At 55.8% G+C, this 26,187-nt stretch overlaps 3 protein-coding genes across 5 annotated transcripts in view; 1 reads left to right on the plus strand and 2 right to left on the minus strand.

The window, feature by feature from the left end:
- Nucleotides 1–3,865: 3,865 nt before the first annotated feature.
- GID8 (GID complex subunit 8 homolog) lies at nt 3,866–10,539 on the minus strand. The gene is made up of 6 exons (XM_039236958.1): nt 10,446–10,539; nt 9,935–10,131; nt 7,273–7,402; nt 6,053–6,249; nt 5,544–5,741; nt 3,866–4,791 (listed from the first exon to the last, which is right to left on the minus strand). The coding sequence occupies exons 3-6, from the start codon at nt 7,388–7,390 to the stop codon at nt 4,618–4,620; spliced, it is 687 nt and encodes a 228-aa protein (XP_039092889.1). The 5' UTR covers nt 7,391–7,402; nt 9,935–10,131; nt 10,446–10,539; the 3' UTR covers nt 3,866–4,617.
- LOC120234924 (serine/arginine repetitive matrix protein 1-like) lies at nt 10,330–25,571 on the minus strand. Its single transcript, XM_039236941.1, has 7 exons — nt 25,432–25,571; nt 18,457–18,639; nt 18,053–18,212; nt 17,335–17,731; nt 16,597–17,192; nt 11,088–11,325; nt 10,330–10,766 (listed from the first exon to the last, which is right to left on the minus strand). Exons 1-7 carry the CDS (start codon nt 25,569–25,571, stop codon nt 10,330–10,332), a joined length of 2,151 nt encoding a protein of 716 aa, XP_039092872.1.
- Nucleotides 10,719–26,187, plus strand: part of DIDO1 (death inducer-obliterator 1) — a 50,295-nt gene continuing 34,826 nt past the window's right edge. The window contains exon 1 of one of the 3 annotated variants that reach the window (XM_039236953.1): nt 10,719–10,890. The gene's annotated coding sequence lies outside the window, so the exon portion shown is untranslated. Of the gene's footprint in view, nt 10,891–16,930; nt 17,005–19,015; nt 19,080–26,187 lie in introns of those variants that run through there. The other 2 variants (XM_039236952.1, XM_039236954.1) reach the window with 2 other exon arrangements.

A 26,187-nucleotide genomic window follows, 5' to 3' on the forward strand; every position in this document is an offset into this window, starting at 1 on the left:
AAGGCTCTGGAACAGTTCATTCCCTTCAAAGTGCTAGTGAGCTCACCATCTGAGTCTGCTGTTCTGCATGTGTTTCACACTAAAAACACAACTAGATGCTTCGAGACCAAGGACTCGCTGGGCCCTTGAGTCTGGAGCCGCACAGGGCCCACCTCACCCTGTGTCTCTGTGCTCACCGAGCCTGCAGCCCTGGCACGGGAGGCCTCGGTGACCACTAGGCTTGCTTCACTCGCGGGCGTGCGGCGCCATGTCCCACGGGAGAAAGCCGGCTTGCGGAGCAGAGTGAGGCGGCACAGCCGGGCAGGGCTCCGCACCCGAGTCCAGCGGTCCCATGAGGCGGTCGGCAGCCGTATCCTCGCCTCCTGGTCCCCAGGCTCCCGATGTGAGGAGGAGCCCTGTGCCACACGGCACAGCACGCATTCCTGCCGATGCCACGCCACGACCGGGCCCAAGGGCTGTGCTGTGACTTGCTTAAAAGCACAGCCAGTCGGGAAGGTGTGCGCAGACAAGCCCACTCCCCTCCAGCGTCACGGTCAGAATGCACCCATCAGCCTGGCCTTCCCGAGGGGGGCTCCTAAGTCTGCAGATGAATCCCGGCTCCACCACAGGCTCCCCCCAAGAAACCCCTCTGCCCTGCACATGCAGGGACAGGATGGCCAGTCAGGACAGACAGCGCCTCCTGCCAAGGACCTGCGGCCACTGGAGCTGGGGACACCCCAGCCCTGCTGACCCCGCACAGGCCCGTGCGAACCCGTCTTCTACATCCACGTAGGCAAATCGCGAGAACAGGAAAAGCACCGCGATGGCATCTCAGGATTAAGGCACAACATCCCAGACGGGCAGGCCCCCCGCGCCGGGACCGTGGCCCCTGCCAAACACCCAGGTGGCCTTGAGCGCACACCCCAGTGCTCACTGCTCTGCATGGCCTCCCCACAACCCACCACACCGCCACTCCAAGGTGGCAGGCACTGGCATGAGGAAGGGCTTAGGTGCCATCGTCACATGGGGAGTGGTGACGGGGGAGGGTCCCTTTCGTCTCCAATGTACCAAGCCCACGGGGCTACGCCCGGTAACGCCACCACTCCGGCACAAGGCACCCTCCTCCTGCACTCACTAGAAGGCACTGGAAAGCCGTCACTCCGAGTCTGTCAATGTTCCGCGAGTGCCTTCCATGCAAGGTGCTCACGGCCCTGATGGCACGGGATATGTGCCCTGCGGGACGTGGCATGTGCCACGGGGAGGAGGGCGCCAGGCCCACCGCAGCAGCCCCTGCGCTTGCAACGTCTGCAAGTATTCAGAAGTTAAAAAAAAAAAAAAGGAAAAAAGAAACTTAAAAACACTTTTCAGCTTAAAATCATGCAGAGCGCAGCCCCAACCTACTTTCCCACAAACATGGAACTCGAGTGCCACATCTCAGAAGGGACGACAGGTTTCCCATCCACACGCGGCACACAGACGCGCACCAGAGACAGTGCCGTCGGAACGGACAGGAGGGGGCGTAATCGGAACAGACAGAAGGGGGCGTAAGGACGTGGTCCCCGGGGTCCCTCCACCAGTGCTCGCAGATGATTCCCACCAGACGTGCCAGCGTCATCCCTGATTCCTTGTTCTTTGTACATCTTCACAGGTAAAACTCAAGAAGACCCTTCCGGTAACCACTCTGGAGGAAAACATGACGGATCTTACTATGAAATTAAGAACAGGCAGCAAAAGCATCCTATCCTGCGTTTTGCAGAGGACGTTGTCGGAGGCACGCAGGCCTCGGCAGGGACACGGCGGACTCAGGACCCGCTGTAATAACCAAAGCATGAGGTGTCAGAGCAGCACGTACCCCGAAGGCGCCCCAAGACAGCCTGTGGGGGCGGGCAGCCTGCCGCTCACATCCCCCACGTCATCACTGGGCAACTTCGGGCGGCAGGCAGGCACACCTGACGGCTTCGGTCCGGCCTTCTGTTTGTACGAGAGGCCATGCTAACTCCCAGAAGCAGGTCCCGCCCTGTCATCTGGAGGACACCACTGTCCTTAACATAAAATGTGTACGGTTCTTTCTGGAAGCCCCGGTTCCATCCCTCCCCAAAGCCAGCATTGTGCGGAAGGAAACACGGACGTCACGCCGCCCTCCAGAAACCGTCCTCAACGGCACGGGAGCCACCACCTCCTTGTCCCCCGAAGCCTCACACATGGGTCTTCAGTCACGTGCCAGGAGACTTGCATCTCAAATACGGTCCCAGTAAACATGTGTCTTTTCTAGATCCTGGAAACTTTCATTCTAATGGCAAAATATGTTAGTTTTCATTTGATTTGCATTAACCCCTATGCTTCGTGAAGATTCCAAACTAGGAGTTATTCTTCACACGACTTCCTACCAGGAACGCAGAGTACTAGAATATTCTCAAATTTTATTTCAAGGCACTTCCCACAAGAAAACATAAAGAGAATAAACTACATAAAACATTACGTTTTCATAAAAACAATGGTGAGATCTAAAGAAGACAAAGAAAAATCACGTTATACTTCATGTTCATGATTAAAAATGGCTTAATTTAGCTTGCCTGCTGAAGAAACAGATGGCACCGCGGCGGCCGACGGAGGAGACGGCAAAGCCAGTCCGTGCCGGAGCCCCCGGGCCCACAGGCTGGAGGAGCGTGAGCGGGCCTCGGAGGGAGGTGAACAGGAGCGAGTCTGGGGGCAAGTCTCACCGACACCCAGCCCGTAGGTGGTCCGCTGCCTCAACAGGCCAACACAGGCCCCGATGGTTCACAGCTCCTGCCCTGGGCTCCGAAGGCCACGTCGGGTTGGTTATGTATCAGTGATGCCCGCAAACAATCCCATGAATGCTGATGAGGAGAGCCGACCAGAAACGTGCCGGACTCCGGCGCCCGCCAAGTGCGTGCACTTCCACCTGCCTGTCTCTCCAGCTCCCACTGCAGGGAGCGGTGAACTGCCTGAGGGCTAAAACCTTTTGCCCTAACTTATCACGGGCCTCAAGGGCCTCAAGCCTCAGACACGACCCTAGAGAAAGGTCACAGGTAGAGAGGACTGCTGAGACGGCCTGGGGCGCCAAGAAGACACCCCCCGCCTTCATCCTCACCACACCACGAGGCAAACAGGAGGGCGGTCAGAGGCCAGAAGAGCCCACGACGCAGTCTTGCCTCTGCACTGGTGACCAGCCAGGTGGTCAAACTCCCTCCGCCCCCCTCTCCCCGCCCGCCGCCGACTCCACGTGGAGTGGGGAACAGGGACTAAGCGGGAGAGCGGCCGACTGCACGGCACGTAAGGGTCATGCTCAGGTTTGCAGGCGTGTGGAGAACGTGGCCCCAGCGGCCTGAGGCAGACCACCTGACCCACGGGAGCACCCACAAGCCCGTGCAGCCTCGCTGGTCAAGGAAACATGCTCCCCCAATTCAGCTGCTGTTGGTATCTGTCTCTGTGAAGCACTGGGCCCAAACCCCGTCCCGGCACCAGGATCCGTACGAGGAAGACAGAGTCCCAGCACCGGGGGACAGGCAGAGCCACCCACAGCTAGAGAAGCCCTGCACCCTCGGGCACGGGCACGATCCCCACCACCTCTGGGAGCCTGCACCCCAGGGGTTAGCCCACAGCTCCCTAAGGCCCACCCTATGACACCAGTGCCGGGCCGCACCCACAGCAAGTCCACACCCGCGTCCCAAGCCGCTGCACTGCGGCCGGTGGGACACGCGACAGCGAAGCCCGCTGCTGCCAAGACCCCACCTCCTGGGCTGTGCTCCCAGGCACCTGCGGGCACCAGATGCGGTCACTGGCATCAGTCACCGTCCCAGCATCGGGATGTGCGCTCTGAAAGCAAAAGACTTGAGAGGATTAAAACGTTTTAGAGGCGGTTGTGGTCATTCTTGAAATCAAAGAAAAACCTTTATTTTCAACAAAACTGCCTAGAAGAGAAGGTCCGTTGATCCGCTAAGAAAGAGTCTCTCACCACAGCCAGCACCAAAATATAGATTTAAAAAATTAAAAAACACACAGCCCCAGCCCTCATACACACACACTGTCACACACACACGCATGCACACGTGCGTCTCCCCAGGAGCCGTACCACCCAGACCAGAAGGAAAACAAACCAAACTCGATACCCTCACACAAAAGAAGTCTTTGAATTAGGATTTACAAATTTATATAGTCCTTCCTATGAAAAAACAGAAACAAAAAACCAAGGGGTAAGAGAAAACTTCTCCGCAGAGGCCTGACGAGTCTTAGCAGATCTGAGAAAGCGTATCTTCTGCCTGCGAGCTAACAGAAAGCAAAATAACGACCAATGCTCATCAGCGGTTTGCGAGGGAGGCCTCAGTTCAACAACGTTCCCGAACGACAGAGCGCTCGGCGGCCGATGCGGCCTGTCCCCGCCGTCAGCGCACCTGCCGCGGTCTGCGTTGCGCTTCCACAGACAGCGTGTCTCACTGACAGTTTTCCAGCGCTTAGAAGGGCCATTTTCCCCTTTAAAAAAGATGCAGGGTCAAAAAAAACAAACAAAAAAAAACACCAGGAAACGGGGGAAGCGAGAGTTCTCTACTGCAGGAACCACCTCAGTCCCAGGCGGCCACTCCGAGTCCAGGCAGGGACACGCGGGGCCGCCGGCAGATCCTACTTGGGCTCCTCGATCACACCTTTGCTGAGGTCTGTCATTTTGGGATATTTTACTTTCTTCTGGTCCAGCTCATTCTGAGCCCAAAGGAGTAGTTTCAGTAATTTTGCCAGCTTGGGCGTGGATTCGCGATTCTCATAATCTAGGACAGCTTGGTTAACTTCGCTCCACACCTGGAAAATAAACACCTCCGATACAGATGGCCAGGCGTGCAGAGCGCCTGCCGGCAGGAGCGCTCATAACACACGTTTATGTTTCTTAAAACAGCCTTACGGGAGAAGCTAGTTACTTATTTAAATGAATCAAAGCCTGTGGCCTGAGATGCTCCAGAAGACGTAACCACAGGCTCCCTGCTCCGAAGGAGCTCAAGGCCTGGTCGGCCTGGTCGGTGTGGGTCACGCCCGGCCTGCAGAGCAGTGAAAGGCCACGAGCCAGGCTCAAGGGGACCGGGACCCAGGGAAGAGCCGCGTGGGGCGACGCAAGGTCCACCGGACAAGCTGCGGGGGGACAGGCATGGTGGCCCGGACGGCGGCCCTCCCTTCCAGCAGGAAAGGGCCACGGGAGTAGAGGGCTGCGACCGGGGAAGTCATGGACCGTCACGGGGGCTGGAACACGGAAGCAGCAGCAAAGAGATGAACAGATTTGCAAGCAAATATGGGGTTTTAGGTTAAGAAATGTTTCGAACACCTACTTCTAAGAGTCTCCAGACAAACAGGAAGGAGGCTAAGGGGAACGCAAAAAGCTGACGGGGAGTGTGAATGCTGTTCCCGCCTCACGTGGGGCGAGGTTACACTCGGAGTAAGAATCCGCGCTGTCGTCTGAGTCATGTGCCCAGACACGGTCTCTGTCCTACGGCTGTGCCTCCTGGAGTCCCGCCCTGAACACCCACTGAGGGGAAGGAGGAGCCCCCCCCCCACCATCTTACCTTCTGCCTCTGCATCATATGAAGCAGGTCCCCGAACGGGGACTCCTCGGGGTTGTCAAAGGCCAGTAGCGCCAGCGTGCGCTCCATCTCTGTCAGGCACTCCCTGCTTTCCTCGCCCTGCTCCGCCAGCTGCGTCTGTGCGAACTCCAGCGCCGCCTCCGTCTCGCGCTGGCGGATCAGCTCTATGAGGTGCTGTTGCTGGTCACGGGCAAAGGCAGACGGGCTTACCCAGAAGCGCCCCGGCAGGCTACGCCCAGTGACGCGCTCTAGTCTCTGGCCCAAGGACATCTGAACATGACAACCTCCTAGCAGCCCACAATTATTAAAACAGCGTTTCTGAAGCAAGGAACGGCTTCTGGAATATGTATACCAATGGCTAACTCAAACCCCTTCCCCACGTGAACTAAAACAGTATTCTATTCGTGCAAACGAGCCTCGTTACTTCTGAAACGAGCACACGTGACCTTGAGGAGTGTCCACAAACCAGACGCCACACAACTGAAACCCACCTGCAGGTGGAAGTAAAGATAGCGGTTTGTGTCCAGGAGCTCTGGGTGGAGGCTGTTGATCAGCGCGATGGCCTCCTGGATCTGGCCTTTCAGGATCATCTCACGGATTTTGATCCGCTCGTCAAGTGTTTCTAGATCCACACTAGGTTCAATCCCGGATTCCATTCGAAACTTCTCTGCTGCTTCCTTAAAGCCCTCTGAAAATGAAAACCACCTGTAGTGCTCAGGAAGCTAGCAAGACACTCACGCAAAGCATTTTTATCCCTAGAAAGCCCACCTGCCTCAAATCACCAACCTTCAACATGACCCGCCCGGTCGCAGGGACTTGGCATTAACAGCTCTGATTTACTAGCTGCACCCCACACAGGAAATAAAAACTGTGTACTCTGCTCCTTCCCCTCCCACCCAAGACGCCAGGGGTGAGGGCACGTGCCAGGAAGTCCGGGGCGCTACAGGACCACCCCCCAAGAAGGCTGCGACTCCAGGCGCAGGTGCAGACGCTGCAGGTGTGGTCCGGACGCATCTGCGCACGCCAGCTGCACCTTCACCACCTGCAGAGACCAGGCCCTGCCTCCTCCTGTGAGCAGACAGTTCTTACCAGCGGCTAAGCAGCATGTGTGTCACCCAGCCCCGCTACAGGCAGACACTTCCTCACCCTCTTCCCAGAGAAGTCTTACTACAGACTAATTTGAGGGAGGAGGTACTGTGTACAATGGCAGGAGACCCAGACCTTTATGAAACATCTGGGTTTTCTGATCACGTACAGAATTACCCTTTTCCTTCCCAATATCAAGAAAGACTGTAGTTACAGATCCCTTTTGTTACTTTCCATCTGCTTCTGTCCTTCCCCCTTTCTCCTCTGAATTAGGCACACCTTCTAGAAACAGTCCAGTATAGTTTACCAGACTTGTCAAAAGAGATCAACGACTTGGGGTTTAAATGTACTTCAGAGCCTTCTGCAGTAACTTGATTAACCATAAAAATATTACAGGTCAAGCAGCAGGTTTTTGCTTTAGAGCTCGGACACCCGGAGTAACGATGTCAGCTCTGGGACAAGTCACCTCTAATACAATAACTTACAAATTTAGGAAAATTAGCGTTGCGTTTTTATCATGCCCAAACACATTCCACCAAGAAACTCCTTTGGTAAATCTCTGCCCGTACGTACACAAAGGGAGAGTCACGTTCAACAGGTAGCACCCCTACGGCCAGGCCGATACCTGTGACCAGGTAGTTCATGATGAGGCGATTCATGTCCGCTCGCTGGACGTGTAAGTTATTGAGCTTCTCCATCCACTCGTCTTTCGTGATTTCATCGGGTTTTTCTGCATAACTCATTCTGACTTATTTCTACAAGGAAAGGGTATTTTAGAAATCAATGAAGATCACAGGAATGAATCACAGGGAATATGCTCAATGGTCCTTCATAGGGTTGTGGGGTCACAGGTGACAGCCACATTTGTGAGCACAGCGAAACCTACAGGGTCACCAAACACCCATGCTGCAACAAGAACCTAACGTAACACTGGCTCTCAAATGTCCTTCAATTAGAAAAAAAGGATATTAAGAATTCCATGAAGAACTGTAATCATTTCAGAGAGACGCAAGGCAACGCACTGCAAAGGAATAAGGAGACAGTGGAAAGATACTTTATCTGGAAAACGGCGAGTTCAGAGCGCCAGGCACCAAATGCAGGTGTAAGAGAGACCCAGAAAGAAGGCTGGGGTATTTAGGAGACAGGATGGGCGCAAGGAAGGGCCAAGAGTCTCAGGATGGGCAGGTCAAGTCCGGGGGGGGGGGGGGGGGGGGGGGGGGGGGGGGGGGGGGGGGGGGGGGGGGGGGGGGGGGGGGGGGGGGGGGGGGGGCTGTGTGTGTACGGAACGAGGCCGTGCTGGTTGAAGGAGGGGTTTAGATCAATTCCCTTCTCAGCACAAAGGGCAACCGGGAGAGACGGAAGCTAAAGATTCAATGCTATGACACACGTGCTCGAGAGAGAAGCCCGCAACACACTCACCAGCCTGGCCAAAATTAGGACGTGTGACAGTACCAAGTTCCACAAAGACCGGGAGCTCCCAGGAGCGCGCCGATGCTGCTGGGAGAGCAGACCAGCCCCGCACACAGACCTGACATTCCCCGCAGAGCCGCCCACGTGCGCCTGGTGGCCCTGCGATTCTATCGCCGGACTGAGGTCCTCCCCACTCAGCACTGTGTACTGGACACGGACAAGCCTGCTCCTGGAAACACTCTTCAAAATGGCAAAAATCAGGAAGCCACACACCCGGGCGTTCACTGGAAAGCAGCACGGAACCACAGTCCCAGGCCTAGAACTGCTGGGCACATATGGTCCAAAATATTAGGTTCTGCAGACTATATGCCGGCTAGATGGCACAACTTAGCCTATGTAACGCGACATGCTGCCTGCACTCTGGGGTGACACCCACAATTAAATATTACTTTTTTGGGGAAACGTCTGGGTACCCACACTGAGTGGGATGCAGGTGAAAAAGCTTTCACTGGGTCAGATATTGCCACCAAGTAGGTTAAAAATAAAAAATTTCTGGTTTTCAGAGCCATCTGGGTGTTAGGGCTGCTGAGAAAGACCTATAATCATATACTCACGTAACAGAATTTATTAAAACAAAATACTAACACAGCCCCACGGATGACTCTCAGAAACCAGCTGGATGAATGCAGCGAGGTGCAGCAGACGGTTTTACAAAGAACAAAAACAACACAAACCACAGGATACGTGCTTCAGCGATAAATACAAACGTGGCAAAGTGTTTCCTGGTTTTGAGTAAAGATGTGAAACTCGGGAGGCGGTGGGCACGGGAAGGAGAGCGGACAAGAGCCAGCCGTGGGGACGCCAGCTGGTGAGCCCACCACTGTCTTCGTGCGTGACCTCCACGTCACAGATGCTCACTTTACGTCAGCTCAGGTCACGCTTAATTCCCTCATTAAGTTAAAATGTTAAAAACACAAGGGCTCCCGGTGGCACAGTCGGTTGAGCATCCAACTCTTGATTTTGGGTCAGGTCGTGATCCCAGAGTCATGGGATTGAGCCCCAAGTCAGGCTCCGCGCAGAGTGTGGAGCCTGCTTGAGATTCTGTCTCTTCTCCTGCCCTCTCCCCTGCTCCCAATCTCTTAAACGTTTTAAGTTAAAGACCAGCGAAAGCGGGGCAGTGAGAGCTGAGCAGAAAAGCAAGTGAGAAGCCATCAAACAAGAGCAGCGGCAGGAGAGTGAGACACACGGCAGGGGACGATTCTGCGGGCGCAAGTCAACAGCCTTGCTGCGGGCATGACCGCAGAGGAATAAAGGACCCGGAGCACTTGAGGCCCACGGAAGCTTTCAAGCTTGAGACCTTGGCGGACGGGGCCACGAACAAAGAGGAACAGGGCAGGTTTGAGAAGTAGAGCAGGTTTGGGGTGACTGTCAGACGCAGCTGGAGGAGTCAAGCAGGCCCCTGGATTATGGGTCCCCAGCCCAGCGCTGGAAACGTCAATTAAGGACATCCACCCAACAAGGACCTCGAACCCCAGGAGCTGGGCAAAGATTGCTCAGGGAGAGCGCGTGGACACAAGACCAAGTCCTCCGTGCTGGAGGGTGCCCACGCTCAGAAGCACCAGAGGAGGAAGCCAGCACGGGAGACAAACCAGAGATGTCGCTCCGCCCACAAGTGCCCCCGTCCTGTAGCTCCAGGCAAGTGCATCCTTCACTCAGACCACACTGTTCTTCCTAGACAGCAACTCAAGGGAACCTCAGACGAACCAGACCCCTCTCTCTTCATCCCTGCAGCGCCCACAGCCACACCAGTACCGCCCCCAGCGCGGACAGCGATCTGGGAAGAGCAACAACTCCGGAGGAATATTCAACACACAAACCTCCCAAGTCTGAGAACGAGGAACACTTGCTTCCCAAGCAGGAGTTCGCGTCCTCAACAGCTCAGCTTCTGCTCTGAGGCGGTTGTCATAAAAATCTTTCTCTTCACAGGGACACGAGCGCGGTGTTTCAGGTAACTGCCACTGCTGTAGCTGGCGATCACTTCCGAACCTTGGAGCCTTCGCTTGAAACGCGCTCCCTTTAAGAAGAAACACCCGAATTACAGCGCCGGGCTCTGTGGGGTCAGGAGTCTACTACGGCCAAGAGGAAAGGGGCAGTTTGACGTGCAAACCAAGAAGGCCCCAGTCCTGCCGCCTGCTCAGACCCGCGACCCCGCAGGACCCCCAGCCCGCTTCCGATCCCTGCCCCCGCCCCCTCCGACCTCCCCCGCCAAGCCCTATCCCGGCCGCCCTCCCCGGCCTCCACCCCGCCCCTGCCCAGCCCCACCCCGGCCCGCCGCGCTCCCGCGGCGAAGCTCGGCCCGGCCGCCTGGGTCCGCCGCGGCCATCTTACCGTGCGGATCCCGCCTCCCGCGCTGCGCGGTCTCCACGGCCGTTCGGGGCGGGGGGGGGGGGGCAAGCCAGGAGGGCGGCGAGGCGCCGGGGATGGGAGGCGGAGGCGGGAGCCGCGGCGGAGGCGGGGGCGGGGAACGGGAGGGCAGACGCACGGACAGCCGCCCCTTCAGGCACCTCCCGCGAAATCGCGAGAGCGCAGGCTCTCCAGCCTGCAGCCAATCAAGCGCTCCCGCGAGGGGGGCGGGGCGCGGCGGCCGCCCGGAAGCGCGGGACTCCCGCTTCCGCCCTTGCGCAGAACTCTCCTCGAGGCGCGCTCGCTCTACGGGTTGGCGCGAGAGTCAAAAGGCGTCGGCTGACTCTGGGCAAGATGGCCGCCGCCGAAGTGTCGTTGCGGGGAAACTTCGCGCCAGGATGGCGACATCTAGACTGAGTCGGAGACGAAGGTCCCAGTTCCCTTTCCGTCATTTGTGTGAGCTCGGAGGGCAGGGGGCGGGGGGCAGGCGCCGGTGCTTCTCGCCGCCCCGAAGCGGGGTCCCTCCCCACCCGGCGCCTGGCTTCGCACGGGCCCGGGAGGAGCCGCCCGAGCGCGACCCGGCGGGAGCGCTCCGTTCCGTCGGTTGAGGCGGGCCCTGGGGGTTACCCTCCCGCCTCGGCGAGCGCGCTCTCGCTCGCCGCCTGCGGGGGCAGAAGACCCGGGCCCGCCCCCGGGGCGCCTGCCGCGCAGGCCTGGCGTCCGCTGGCTGCGCCAGGCGGGGCGGCGGCTGCGGGAGCGCCTTCGGCGACGGCGCGGCGCGGCGGGCGCGGGGACGCGCGGAGGCGCGCGGGTGCTCGTTCTGTGCCTGCTCGCGGGCCGCGGCGGAGCGGGGGCTCCTCCCGCTCTGGGAGAGCAAGGTTAAGAGATCTCAGCGGCTTCAGGAAGGAACCGGAGGGGCGGCCTCTTGCTCCGTCCCATGAAATCGGACGTCTTCCTGGATTAGCTCGGGGGCCGATGGGTTCGTGTGGTTGCTCAAAAGCGAGCTGAAGAGCGCGAGGGCGCTGTCGGATTTCTCGCCCGGAGCGAGTCCCATAGGTTTCACAGGGATGACTGTTGACGGGTAGTTTCGAGTCCAGTGGGCTAAGTCTGCAGGTTCAAAGTTTATCTGTTTCAATCGAACAGGTAGTAAACGTTCGTAAGGACGTTCTTTGCAACTGCTTAATGCTGAGTACGATTCGAGGTGTCACCTTCACGGTGTGGAAGGCGTGTGGATTTTTAGAATTCTTTCCAAAGGCATACAAGCAAGAACTTGAATGCCGATGCCCTAAGAGGACAGGCTATTCCAGTCCAAAGAGGCTTCAGCTGCGCCTTCCGTGGGTCAGAGGTTAACGCACGTGCCCGCCAGCAGCCAACTACCGAGTCCTGCACACTCCATCTCCTTATTGCTGTCTGGGCACTGGCTGCTTTTTACTGCCCGCGGCCTCTCTGCTGCTGGGATTGCCCCTCGTAGGGGTCCGGCCAGTGTTGAATGAAGCCCGCGCAGCAGGCAGGACGATGTCTCCTTGTGCGCAGCGCGCCTTTCGGAGACTCCCCAGTTGCCAGTGCACAGTGAGCGGGAAAGCCTCCCGGCTCCGCGCTGCGTGTCTCCACTGCAGACCTCCTGTTGCACGTTCTCACTGGCTGGGCTCTAGACCTTCTCCAGGCTAACTCCTCACAGGGGGGTGAAGTACCCGGAACAAAGCCGGAGGCAGCGGGGCTCTTGTAGGATCACGACTCGCGTCCTCAGCGATCTGGTGGTAGTTGGCTAACACAGCGCACCGGCTTCCGCGTCCCGGCATGTGTGAGCTGAAACCCGCGGTGCGTTGTCGGCCCGTAGCTCTGTGCTGAGAAGGTGAAGGAGTAAATGAGTGAATGAAGACAACTTTGAGTGAAAGCAGCCTCAGCAGAAGCGGATGAAGGGAGACCTCCACAGAGGTCAGTGTGAGCAGCCCTCCGATCGAGTCCGTGGATTGGCCCAAGCGGAAGACGGGCAGAGCGGCACCCCTGTGTCCTGGCGGGTGAGGTTAATGGTGGGGGCGCCGGGTGACAGAGCCACCCTGACGACGCTGGGCTGGAAGGGCGGCGGATGGCGAGCTCAGTGTTGGCTTTGTCAGGTTCGAGGTGGGACATGGCTGCAGCTCCAGGGAGGGACGGTGAGGGCCGGAAGCGAAGGTTTTGTGGTGACCCCACGTGGGAGCTGACGGACGTATTTAGAGAAAGACTACAGAGAGCAGGAGCAGAAGAATCCAGAACCCTAAAGGACAGCAGCGTGAGGCTGTCATCTGGAGAAGTTGCCCATGAGGTTATCGGAGAGGTCTGACGGGGACCAGGGGGTCAGGAGGCTCCCCGGAAGCCAGGAGCGGGGTGGGGGGGGAGTTTTAGAAGTTAGATGAACAGTATCAAGTGCAGCAGGGCCGTCCTTGTGACACTCACCAGAAACTGTGCACTGGACACTTGGGGGTGACGGGCAGTGAGCTCAGTCATGTGGCGGGAATGGACAGCGATAGGTGGCGGTGAGTTGAGAGGTAAGCAGGGTGGCGGGAAGACGGTGAGGTGTTAAACGCCTGGGAAGCAGCAGATGTGGAGAACAAGGGCCAGGGGAAGCCACAGGATTTGGTGGCTGAGGGGGAGGGAGGCGTGTCAGGAAGAATCCAGGCCACGGGTTTGTGCTTTTGGGTTTATAGGGTGGGACTGTCACTGGGTAGGGACACCAGGAAAGGGCCTGATTAGCGGAGAGGCTCCGAAGTCATGAGCTCATTTCGCACGCCTTAGGTTCTGATGTGCATCCGAGGCATCAAGTGGCGACGTTAGGAGAGCTAGTGAGTGCACGGACCCAGATACGGGCAGAGGTGAGCGCAGCCAGGTGTGCAGGAGATCGCCTGCGGGGTGTACGGATAGGGGCCAGCCTAGGCCCGCCTGGAGACGCCCTGTCAGGCCACAAGGAGTCTGGGGGTACGGGAGAGCGGGAGGGAGGTGCACCATTTCGGCCACTGCCGGGGGCAGTGACCAGGTTGATGGGAAGCAGGTGGGTCTGCGGAAGGGGGAGCTGCCAGAGTTTCCACGGGTCCCCAAGCATGGCTGGAGAGTTTCACTTTATTAGATTAGCAACTCTTTACCGAGAAGTATGAAAAGATTATCAGTGGTAAAGAGCATTGAAGAGTTTTTAGAAAGGAAAAGTGTTTTGGGGAATAAAATACACAGTGCTTCCTCTACTCAAATCTGCGACAGTTCAGTAAGCAGGACATCAGCCGTGTTTTACAGTTGCTTTTATCTTATTCTCAAAAACAAAAAGCATAAGATCAAGCCCTGCTTTGAAGGAGAGTTGGTGAAGACAAGCTCGTGCATCAGGATAGTCGGTTGTTGGCACTCAGAGTCCCCGCAACAACCCGGCAGTCTGCCCCGAGAGGTCAGTTCCCGGGCGCCAGCTCTCCCGAAGGCACGAAAGAGTAGGAAGGATTTTATCATTGTTCAGTGCTGATGGTGCGTGGGTCCCAGCTGAATTCTAAGACGGGGCGCAGCGTGCCTCTCGGGGTGTTGGGTACGGCCCCGCCCTCCCAAGACTGTTCCATTAAATCAGAAAGCGCTGCTTCTAAGTTTCTTTGGGTGGGTGAAAGCAAGAGTAATCTCCCGGTCCTCTGAGCCGTGCTGGGATGCTACAGAGCGTGCGCAGGTGGGGCGGTGGGGGCCACACAGCCCTGCAGCAGCGGACACAGGCGGCACGCCTGTGCGACAGTCACTGACTCCAGCAGCATCTCATGTGGAATCAGTACGCTTCAGGCTTGGCTGGGGAAGAATTTGATAGACACATACTGGCTTGGGATTTGGGACCCCCCCTTTTTTTTTTAATTAAAAGGAAACTGGATAATACACACATGTACACACACAAACACATAGACTGTATGTGCATAGTTATATCTGTACGTGCTTTGAGGATTTTTTTCTTTTTGTCTAAGCCCAGCCATGTGACCAGGTGTCTGGGTGGCAGAAGTGTTGAATGAAGAGGAGAGGCTTCACCAATTGATATCCACGCTTTCCTTTTTTAGAACACACTTGCAAACTTTGGGTTTTTCCTTTCTTGACTTTAAAATTCTCTTCATTTATTCTTTAAGTCCTTGCTTTCTGTTGGAATGAGAGGGGCTTCTGTCTGACAGACTCCCAAGATTTTTCATTTCTCTGCACAACCATAAAAGGCAACACCTTTGGCCTCCCACCTTCCGCAGACAGATTGCAGAGAGGCTATTTCTCCCTGGATTTCTAAGTTTTAGAAGCAGCTGGTTCTATTAGCAATTCAGAAATAATCTGGTGTTGAACAGATCACTTGCGTGTATTGATTTTGTTGAAGTTCAGAATAAAGCTCTGGGAATCTTTTTGAAATCATGGACGGCTTGGCCTCTGTTACTCTTGCTGGTGTTTCCTTCCAGTGCTTTCTCCCCTTCACGGTGTCAGCTTTGTGAGCCAGGCAAGAGGACCAGTTCATTCAAACTGTATTTCTGTCCTGGACAAATCCAGAAAGCTGTTAGACATGAGTTCAAACAGTCCTTCACTTTTCAAGTACTTGTTCATTTTGGAAACAAATCTCTTAAATTACAGCCTGTGTAGCTGCAACTTCCCCCCGCCCCAAGGCCCCACAGGCCAGGGGTGATGGCAGAAGACTGGCGCCTGTCACTCTGCCCTAAGACTTACTTGTTGGGGTGACCTTTCTCACGCTCACCAGCGGGCTCAGGAACTCAGGAAAGGGCTGTGGGCTTGTTTTCCCCACTTTCTCTGCTACATACTTTGGGTTACCATTATTAGCCTGTGAGGCCCACTTAGGCACAACCACTTTTCTGTGATTTTCTTCAAAATTTGTGACAGGTACTACTTTGTCTAGCTTTTTTTATTGGATGGATTCATTTAGAAACTTAGGAGATGAAAGCAACCAGAAAGGAAATAGAGTTCTCGTGCCTCACACTGATTAAAATACTGATTTCTTCTGAGGTCAACTTTATTTTTCACCGAATCCGCAGGGCAACATCTCAGAGTAACAGGAACTGTTCTGAAAGTTGGGAGTAATGAGCATCGTTCCGCGTGAGTGTATAACACTGTATTCCCTCTCATTCGGATCACAAAGCCAGGGCTTTGTTATAGCAGGAGAGATAGAATACTTCCACTTATTTTTCTGGCTGAGGATCTCTGGACACAGGTAGAAGAACTGAGGAGAACGCATCTAGATCAGTGTCCTGTCTTGTACGCAGTTCTCTGTGCCGTGATTTACATACGATCATTAAGTCCCCGTCCTCACGGCTTCCGGCCCTGCAAGCACCCACCTGACGTGGCACCTGTGGGTTATTACAACCGCACTTTGCAGATATTGCTGCTGGTTTTGCTTCATTCAAAGCTCCTCTACTAAAGAGCTTGAGCGAGGTTCCCCCATTCCAACTCCTGGCTGGGGAGGCCTCCTGGATCTTCCCTGTTTACAGAACCTGCCCAAGGTCACACTGCTTGTGCCAGCTGCTTTCACCTCCCAACCGTTTGCTCTCTGAACTCTCCACTCCATGTATCTGGGGGCAAACTTGAAGACCCAGTCGTGATGGAAGAGTGGAGCCCATTCCTGCAGGATTCCATGAAGGTGGTCCTAATGGAATCCCACCAGCAAAAACACTGCGTTGTATTCTTTCGGAGAAAATCCACAGCCCCTCAGAAACAAGCAGGTCTTGTGATCTTTAGAAATAGATGTTGATTAAGCAGCCGACCTGACCCCAGCACCTGGCTCTCCCGGCAGAAGCGCCAGGCATGCGCCTGCGGGGTCAGCTGGGCGCAGCTCTACTGCTCACAGGGCACCGGTCCGCCTTTTGAGCTGGGCTGAAACCAAAGCCAAGGGGTTCCTGCTTCTAAGGAGGGTGGGGCCGGGGGCTGTAGAGGCACGTGTGTCATGGGGGCAGAGGCCCGCAGCTGCGGAGTTCTGCCCTCGGGGCCAGTGTTCAGTGTCCACAGCTCCCCGAGGCTCCCGGTGCTTCCCCTTTGCGGTCTGTTTGTGGAGTATCTGGGGACCGGCCGGTGCTGGGGTGCCACTGGCCGGCCCCGAGTGAAGAAGATCCCGATGGAGGGCGGGGCACCTGGCAGACCCCCTTCCCTTTCTGGGACCGGGACACCTCACCGCTCCTTGCAGCTCTTGCGGGCAGATGTGCCCAAGCTGGTCGTGCGGGAGGTGGTGGGACCGGTTTGCTGCACAAACTCGAGAGCACGGCTGCTTCTTTACCCTCGTCCCCGCCGCCTCGCCACAAAGCCAGCCCAGGCCCCAGGGCGCCCCGCCGGGGACCAGCCCGCCTGGGGCTCCCCGTCTGGAGTCTCCTCCGGCTGCGGGCTTCGGGCTACGGGAGCCGCGGCGCAGGGCGCAGGCGCGCGCGCGGGGCGGGGCCCCCTTCCTCCGCGCGGGGGCGCTGCTCCGGACGCGGCCGGCCCCTCTAGCCCCGCGCCTCGGTGCCCGGCGTCGACCCCGCCCTCCCGCCCACTCCGCTGAGCTCCGAGGAAATGGCTGCTGGACCCCTGAGGCCTGCGACCCGCGGTGAGTGGCTTCCCGGCCGCCGGGCAGAGGGGCCGGCCGCCGCAGGGCCGCACTCGGGGGCGGCGGCGGAGCGGGAGGCCGACCCAGCGCCGGCCGCGCCGGCCGCGCCGGCCCTCGCTGCACTCCCGCCGAGAAGAGAAGATGGCGGCGGCCGCGGGGATGGCGGGAGGGAGGAGAGGAGGGGGCGGCTGAGGGGGGAGAGAGCAGATGAGGAGCGGGAGAGGGAGCGGAGAAGGGGACAGTTGAGGGGGAGGGCGGCTGAAGGAGAGCGGCGGAGCCCCGCGGAGAGGGGGTCGCGGGGGGGGCAGGGGGCCCTCGGAGCGGGGTCACCTCCCGAGGCCACTCGGAGGCCCCCGCCGCGCGTGGGCGCCTGCCTGGGGCTGGGTCCGCCGGAGGAGGGTGTTTGCTCGGGGGCCCTGATCCGGACGTGAACGGGCCGGAGGGGACGGTAGCGCAGAACCGTCCGTTGGCCCAAGTTGGCAGTGCGAGAGGCCCGCGGGTCCGAGGGCGGGGGCGCCGCTCTTCCCCGGGGGCCCAAGTCCCGCGGGCGTCCGCGTCCGGGGGCTTCGCACGGTGCCGCCGGCTGCAGTGGGCCCTGCCCTCTCACCCGGCTGGTTCGTGTGGACGCCCTGCACGGACGTGAAGTTTCGTTAGAGGGTCTGGTCTTGGAGTGTGGGTGCTGTTCCCGGCGTTCGCTGTCGTGTGGCCGGAGGCGCGTGGTCTCCACCTGCTCTCAGGAGGGTGCGAGGGCAGGTGTGGGGTCTTTGCTGCTCCGGGAAGCGAAGGAGGCTTTCGGAAAATCGCTTTCGTTGAAAAAGAATATTTGCCTCGTCATAAAATACTGGTTTTAGTTTCCTGTTTACTTCGTCATTTTGATGTATGCGGGCCACGTTTGTGTCCTGGCCCGCCCTCCCCTTCCCGGGGAGCGCGCCCCTGGCGGTGCCCCCCCCCCCCCGCTTGTCGTCTCCTACTTCCGGCTCTGCCGCCCCCCAGCGCGGGGTCCATGGCGAGCCGGCACGCTGCGTCCCCAGCCCCGAGGTGTGTCTACCGAGGGCCTTGCGGTCGTCCTCGGCCGCCCGCGCTGGCTTGGGACTCGCTGGAGCTCGGGGCGGCTTTTCCGCTTTGAATCCAGCGCCTCAGTAAGTGAGCCTAGACTCGGGCGCAGGGCGCAGCAGCGGGGGTTGAGCTGCGGGCACTCCAGGTCGTCCCTTGCCGGGGAGAAGGGCCCCCGTGTCGTTTGCACACCGACGGCGTGTGACCTGGGCAGTCCACGCCCGCTCTGACCTCCAGGCAACGGGCGGGCGAGGAAGGAGCGGGGCCTGTGTCCGAGGGGCCCACCCCAGACACGTGTTCTTGTTTCCCCGGAGCCACACAGGCCCTGGCTGAGATGTGCTCCCAGGAAAGGTGCTTTAGCCGCGCCCAGTAAGGAAGTCACGTCAGTGACCCCCAGACCGACTCCTCCGTTCGCTCCGCGGGGGCTTCCTGCCCCTCGGGCGGCCTGGCTGTAGCCGCTTGCGGGAGGCCTTCCCAGCCTTGGAGAGCAGTGCAGTGCGGCCTTGGGGACTCGCCAGCCCCCTCGGTGGCCAGCCGCGCGTGTCTGCACGCACACGTCTCTGGAACTGGCCCACTGGGCTCCTGTTTGAAACAGCACAAGTGTCACCTGGGAAGACCCAGCCCAGCTTGTTCTAGGCATCGTGTCCTACTTGCCCCTGTTCTCGGGAACGTTAGCTGTGAACTCAGGAAGGGTGCTTTCCCACCAAGGGCTATCTCTTGTTCGTATTGGATTAAATTTAAGTTATTCCAGGCAGAGTTCTGTGCTGATCAGAATAAAGGGCACAAATAAAAAGTTGTATAATGATAGGTGGTTCCCTTCTCCTGACTGACCTGTCCCACAGTGGTGCCCCCAATGCAGGCGTGTATGTGTGTGCGCGCATCACAATGGCTTGTGGAGGGGAGGTGTAGCTGGGGTCCCTGAGGTGGGCCACTGCGTGCTGGGCTTCGTGGGGGGGGTGGAGCGGCGACTTGGATCCCATTTTCTTTTGAAGGAGGAGTTTTCGGGTCCTGCTGTTGACGCTGTAAGTCCTACTACCATAGGGTGTCTAACTTGCAAGGAGTCTGTTCTCCAGCAGCTCAGGGACCAGTTTCTTTTTGGTTTTGCTGTGTGTTTGCAAGGTGTTCAGGGTTCTGATTGTCTTATATTTCTGTTCGCACTTTACTGTCTCACACCAGACCAGTGATAACCGCCAATTTCCATTTGGCTGTTTCAGAGCAAGGACTGCATGTATTTACAGGTTAGGCCTGCTCACAGTTGTCCTTGGGTCCCTGCAGTGTGGCACTGTCTCACAGAGGCCTGATTCTCACATGCCTGGCGGACTCAGGAAGCCCGTTGAGATGGCTTTTCCTAAATGGAGTTTCTCTGTGTATTTTCTTACTTAGCCGGTGTGGTCCCTTAGCGTGGATAGCTAAGAATTCCGTCTGTCTAGTTAGTGTTAAGTGACTCGTGCTGATTCCATTACAAAGGCTCTGTGGTTAACAGTTGATGGAAACACACTAATTGGGAAAGAGGGGTCAAAAACAGTCTGAATTGAACTCACCTGGTGTGAGTGCCCACAGTATTGGAGAATAGTTTTTCTTGTTTAGACCTCATTTTATTTTTTGAGTACAATTTTGAGGGTAAGCTGTTACTTGAGATTGAATAGGTAGTTGTGCCTGTTTTAATAAGGATTCTTGTAGCTATGATTACAACATAATCAGCAGGTGGTGATTAACCTGTGTAATATCTCTTCAGCTCTCAGGATTAGGTGCTATGGTTTTGTTTTTCATATGCTGATACATTTAAATGGTGTTTGTCATACCATTATAAGAAAGTAAATGAAATCCCCCCCCCCAGATATAAGGACAGCTTTACTGTGTGTTGTTACAAATACTTACCCAGAAAATTAAAACAATATTTTTTAAAAAGGAACACCAGAAGCCATTAAGAAGTCCACATTACAGCTGTACCCCCATTCCTGAACATGGAGGGCGGTGGCAGGAGGTGTTTATGGAGTGTGGCCACTGTGCCCGTCACTCCCGTGGGACTGACTCTCCACGGCAGTGGCTGTGTGGTTTGTTGTCCTCTAATTACAGTCTTTTTAAAAAAAATTTCTTTAAGTTTTTATTTCTGGGAAGGGGGGCAGCGTGAGCAGGGGAGGGTCAGAAAGAGACACACACAGAATCCGAAGCAGGCTCCAGGCTCTGAGTGGTCAGCACAGAGCCTGACGCGGGTCTTGAACCCACAAACCCCGAGATCATGACCTGAGTGACTGAGCCACCCAGGCACCCTAATTACAGTCCTAAAGAATTCCATTATGTGGATATTTCTTGATTCCCCCCCTCCCAAAATCAGTTTTCTAATGATGGATCGGATTTGTGTTCCTTTGTTTCAAAAAAAAAAAAAAAAATGTGGCTGGGAGAGTCCTTATAAATGCACCTGCCCTTTTCTCGCTGTCTCAGCCCAGGTAGAGTGAGGCATATGCCCCGGTACCGTGGGAGCAGAACTTTTGCCTGCTGTGCCCCAGTGCCAAGCCCAGGAGGGCATCTTGGTAAATATTTATTAAGTAGGCTCTCCTTGGAGCCTGCCTCCCCAAATGCTGCGTGCAAGCGCTGTCATTTGACACGGTGTAGTTTCATGTATCTTTTAGGAAATTGGGAGGTGACAGTTGTTCACAGTTCCCAGGCAGGAAAGCACAGCCCAAAAGGGGAAGTGCACTTTCTTGGCACGTCTACCTGTTAGGTTTGCAGCTGGGGCTGAAGCCCATGTACTTGTGACGCTCTGCAATGCTGCTCTTTGGGCCTCCTGAGCCCAGCCTGCTCGTCAGAAGAGCTACCCCACTCCTTTTTTTTTTCTTTTTTTTTTTTAATGTTTTATTTATTTCTAGGAGAGAGAGAGACAGCGTGAGCAGGGGAGGGTCAGAGAGAGAGGGAGTCACAGACTGAAACAGGCTCCGAGCTGTCAGCACAGAGCCTGACGCGGGGCTCGAACCCACGAACCGCGAGATCATGACCTAAGCGAAAGTCGGATGCTCAACCGACTAAGCCACCCAGACGCCCCAGAGCTACCCCACTTCTCCATGGAGGGGGCACTGCTGGCTGCCTTGGTCAGGACTGGGAGTGCTGAGCCTGCACAAAGCGGTCCCCCCGCCAGATCCTAGCACTCCGTGGCGATGGCGGGGCTGGGTGGACACTAGCTGTGGACCTGTCAGGTTGTGTTTTTTCACAGCATGTGTTTTAGTGGTAAGAGATCCGTCTCTGCCTTGTCACGCGTGCAGCGATGGTAGGGCCTGAGGTTGCGTTGTGTGCCCGCCTGGCTGTCACACGTGGCTCTGTGTGAAGCTGTCAAAATTGATAGAGAAGGTCCTGTTATTCTTTAGTTGTTTAATTTAAGCTGGGACCTTTCCCGCTTACCCCTAACCCCCAGTACAAAACTGGACGTTGGCTTCGGCTCATCTCAGAGAAAGAAAAGACTCCAGCTGAAACGTGGTGACTTCTTGACTTTCGGTCTCCACTGTTGGTCGTTGTCTCTCGGCAAGCTTGTGGGCTGCGGTCCTGACAGCACTGCTCACCAAGCACTGCTCAGGAGAGAAGGCCATTGTGTCTTCTCCAGCCATGTTCTCTTTGAGGTTGGGTGGCAGCCACTGTGAGTCTACCATTTTGTAACTGGAAAGAGGTACCTTCCCAGTAATCTCTCGAAACAGTGCTGGAGGGTGTGCAAGAGTCTGAGACGAAGCAGTGCTGCTGCTCACTTAGCCTTGCTGACCAGGAAGGACACAGCACTGACTGCTTTTGGCCCGTCGAGAGCCGTCCTGTAAAGTTACCCTTAAAGCCTGCTCTTTACCCCCGAGCTCAAGACATTTTTATACACCTAGAGTTGCTGAAGGCATCACAGTCTTTATTTACGTATATCTGTTTTTTACTGGATTTAACATTTAAAAGATATCTATATTTATTTGTTTTTGAATATAAAGCATGTTAACGTGAATAACATTATATAAGAAGTGTTTTTTGGGGCGCCTGGGTGGCTTAGTCGGTTAGGCGTCCGACTTTCGCTTGGGTCATGATCTCGCGGTTCGTGGGTTCGAGCCCCGCGTAGGGCTCTGTGCTGACTGCCAGCTCAGAGCCTGGAGCCTGTTTCAGAGTCTGTGTCTCCCTCTCTCTCTGACCCTCCCCTGCTCACGCTGTCTCTCTCTCTTTCCTAGAAATAAATAAAACATTTAAAAAATTAAAAAAAAAAAAGAAGTGTTTTCTAAGACAGAAACAACGACAGAGGTAACATTAATTAATTTTTTAACTTTTGGCTTAACTGACAACCGGATCCTTCCGTCTGCTTCTGTTCTCAGACTCTAGTAAAAACATCGCTGTCATTTAGCTTCCAGAAAGCTTTAGCACCTGTGGACCACATTTTGAGAACTTCTGCTTTAAATAATGATTAGAGGTGCTCTGTTAGGAAATGAGAATTTTACAAAATAGTTTACGTTAACATCTGGGGAAATGGGTTACTTTTAGGAGGTTAGACGACGTCTTTGAATATTTATTGGCTCGGCCATGTGTTCGCTTTTCGGGAAGAACTTGGGACGAGGCTGGTTTGTTGTCCTGGTGAAGTGAAGCGAGAGGCCCAGAGCATGGCCAGGGTGCCTGCTGGCAGGAGGAGCTCTGAGACGTCTTTGGGCCTTAAGTCATGTGGCCTGACTGCGGTGTCTGCCGGAAAGTGGCACTTCATGTAGACTGTAAGGTGTCCTTTCATTATACACAGCCAGTCATTAGACCCTAATTCCTGCTGCAGTGAAAATGAGGTGAGAGTGGCCTACGTTGGCTGTGGAATGATGCAGGTGTCCTGTGGCAGGACCCCAGGAAACGACCACGGGTGGGCTCCTGCAGCAGTGCCCCCACTGGTACCAGAAGGAGTGCCAGCCAGCCGCAGGTGCGGTTGGGACCCGGACAGACCACTGTGGATATAAAAGCAATAGGGTGGCCAGTGGGGTCTGGGTCCTCCCCAGAGGGTCGGGGTTCCTAATTAACAGTTACAAAACCTAGAGACTCTTGGGGGAAACGATTCCCAAAGTGCCCGGCAGTGGTGGCTGCACTTGAACATCAGACTGCCCAGGGAAGTGACTCACGGTGCCCTCATCCCGTCTGCGCGCGCATGCACGCTTCTCCCTCTTTCTGTCTGCTGGAGAAGGAAGGAGAGGGGACGCTCCTGTCTGGGAACCCATCCCAGTGTTGTTCTTGGACATTTAGCAGCAACCAAGCTTGTCCCATGACATTTTTTATTTTTATTTTTTTTAATGTTCATTTTTGAGAGAGAACGCAAGCAGGGGAAGGACAGAGAGGTGGGGACAAAGGATCTGAGGCAAGCCCTGCTGACAGCAGCAAGCCCCACTCGGGGCTTGAACTCACAAACCGTGAAATCATGACCCGAGCTGAAGTTGGCCGCCTAACTGACTGAGCCACCCAGGCACCCCCATGACAGATTTTCTAATGAGCCCAAGAACCTGTGTTCAGAGCATCGCCAAGAGCCAGGCGGTGGTCTTGTTGTAAAAGCATCAGTCCCCCAGGATGTAGGGCTCCGATGTCCCTAATGGTATTTGAAACCATGTTTTTATTTAGAGACACCAGAGGGGAGCTGGCTCAGTCTGCTTGGGCTGCTTTAACAAAAGACCATGGACCGGGGCACTTATACGAAACAGCTTCGTCTCTCACAGATATGGGGGGCCCAAGGTCAGGGTGCTAGCTGGCATGGTCAGGTGCTGGTGAGGGGTCTTCAGGGTTGCAGGGGCTTCAGAGCTTTCAGAGAGCTTTCTGGGGGGCTCCTCTTAAGGGCACTGATCCCATTCATGTGGGCTCTGACCTTATGACCTAAGCACCTTCCATCTCCTAGGAGAACCATCACCTTAGGACTCAGTTTCAACATGAATTTTCAGGGGTGTGCACACCCCAGACCATGGCCGAAGCCCATTCAAGGTGGCCATTTAGGACAGTGTCCACGGCATTAGAGAAGAGTGAAAGCCTCATTTTCTTCCCCTTAACCTTGGTACCTTTAACATGGCTGCTCTGGCTGCCAACACCCACGTGGAGTTGCCCACCAAGGTCACAAGCCTGTGTTCCACAACAGAAGCTAGACAGAGGAAACTCCGTGCCCATTGCATGCCCACGATGACTTGGAGGCCCGGCTGGGCGCCAGAGCCTGGCCAGGCCTCCGTGCCCAAGATGCTTTCAAGTAGCTGCTTTTGCTTTTTGTCTCCGTACGTGTGTAAAAGCAGTACTAAGAGATTGTAAGCAGGGTCGTTTCTAGATGTCTCTCTATATACACTTTTTATTGTGTGGTGGACACCTTTGCTTCATCAGGATAATTTTTTTTAATGTTTTATTTTTTATTTATTTCTGGGGGAGAGAGAGAAACAGCGTGAGCAGGGGAGGGTCAGAGAGAGGGAGATACAGAATCTGAAACAGGCTCCAGGCTCTGAGCTGGCTGTCAGCACAGAGCCCAGTGTGGGGCTTGAACCCACGAACCGTGAGATCATGACCTGGGCCGAAGTCAGACGCTTAACCGACTGAGCCACCCAGGTGCCCATACTTTTTTACATTTTTAAATGTTTATTTTTGAGAGAGTGTGAGCAGGGGAGGTGCGCGGCAGGCAGAGGATCCAAAGCGGGCTCCACAGTGACAGAGAGCCAGATACTGGGCTAGAACTCGTGAACCTCAAGACCATGCGCGGAGTTGCTCAACTGACTGAGCCACCCAGGCACCCCCATCAGGATAATTTTATTAATGACCATGGTTTTTGGTAGCAGCAGAACTTCCAAATTAGCTGTAAAGGATTTAAATGTAATTAACACTGTCAAGTCAGGTTCTGGGTAGACATTCAGATAAACAAAAATTGGATTTCTTAGTTTACTTTGTGGGCCCAAGCCTCTCTTTTGTCTGTGGTCAGAAGGCAGGTGTGGCGTTTGGTGCCACCGACCTCCAGGGTCAGCGATGGGGGTCAGCGAGCGGAGGGAGTGCTGGCAGCCTGGGCAGGGCTCCTGCCCGTGGGCTGTCGTGTTAGGAAAGGCTGGAGTGAGAAAGAGTGTTTAATTGGGAAGTCTTTCCTTGTTAGTAGTTGGAGGACTCTAGCACCTTTTCAGCCCTTCATCCTGAGAATGAAGGGTTGTTTTGAAGAGGGAAGAGTCTTAACACAAACACAATTGTCACCGTGGGCGGTCAGGATTCTAGATTCGCAGTTAATGAGTCAAAAACAACGAGGCCGTCTTGTAACATTGGACATGATTTTTGGCGGGCAGGTTAGAATTGTTTCAAAATTGACATCATTTGTTTCAAATATTGTTTCAGGGGTTGGAGGTTTGGGCAAGCACGATTTGCCACCAGATGTGGGTGGTGTGGCCAACTCACACCGTGTCATCTTTGAGAAGCAGCACTGGCTGTCTCCCGGGGTCGCCCTGCTGTGAAACAGGCACCACATCGTGGCTGTGCGGCGCCTCGGGGAAGCCCGTGTGGGGCTGGTAGAAGCAGAGACCTGTCCGCAGGCACATCGCAGGCCCTTCTGTAGGCACATCCTAGAGGTTGAGTCCTCGGGTTTACCAGGTTGAAGGTCCTGCAGCATTGACGCCCACTGCCGTTTTGGGTGGGTGTTGGATTTGGGTTGTTTAAAAAAAAAAAGGAGGGGTGCCTGGGTGGCTCCGTCCAACTGCGGCACAGGTCATGATCTCACAGTTCAAGGTTCAAGCCCCACATCGGGGGTCTGTGCTGACAGCTCGGAGCCTGCTTGGGAGTCTCTGCCCTTCCCCCACTCGTGGGCGCGCACTCTCAAAAATAAACATTAAGAAAAAAGAAATCACCACTGTCAGCTTAACATTTTGAAAAGTTAGAGAATCTGAAGGGAGAATTTAGTGGTTTTAGAGCAGTTTTGTGGGAGGAAATGCCTGGGCCCTTCTGATAATGAGGCATGCGGGGCTCCTCCCAGCGGGGTCCGCGTCCCCGAGCTGGCGGCGAGGCCTCGCCACTGTGGTGTCCCAGCCTTCGAACATCCCCTGCGGTGAACTGGCAAGTCCCCCCGTCCCCCCAGAAGGGCCCGGGCCCCTGAGAGAACCGACAGGCTCTGGTCTCTGGACTCCCGCATGCAGCGGGCATTTCCCCAGGTGAATGACA

This window comes from Hyaena hyaena, unplaced genomic scaffold (genome assembly GCF_003009895.1).
Source record: "Hyaena hyaena isolate Hyena2069 unplaced genomic scaffold, ASM300989v1 scaffold_118, whole genome shotgun sequence".
In the NCBI taxonomy this organism is placed as follows: Eukaryota; Metazoa; Chordata; class Mammalia; order Carnivora; family Hyaenidae; genus Hyaena; species Hyaena hyaena.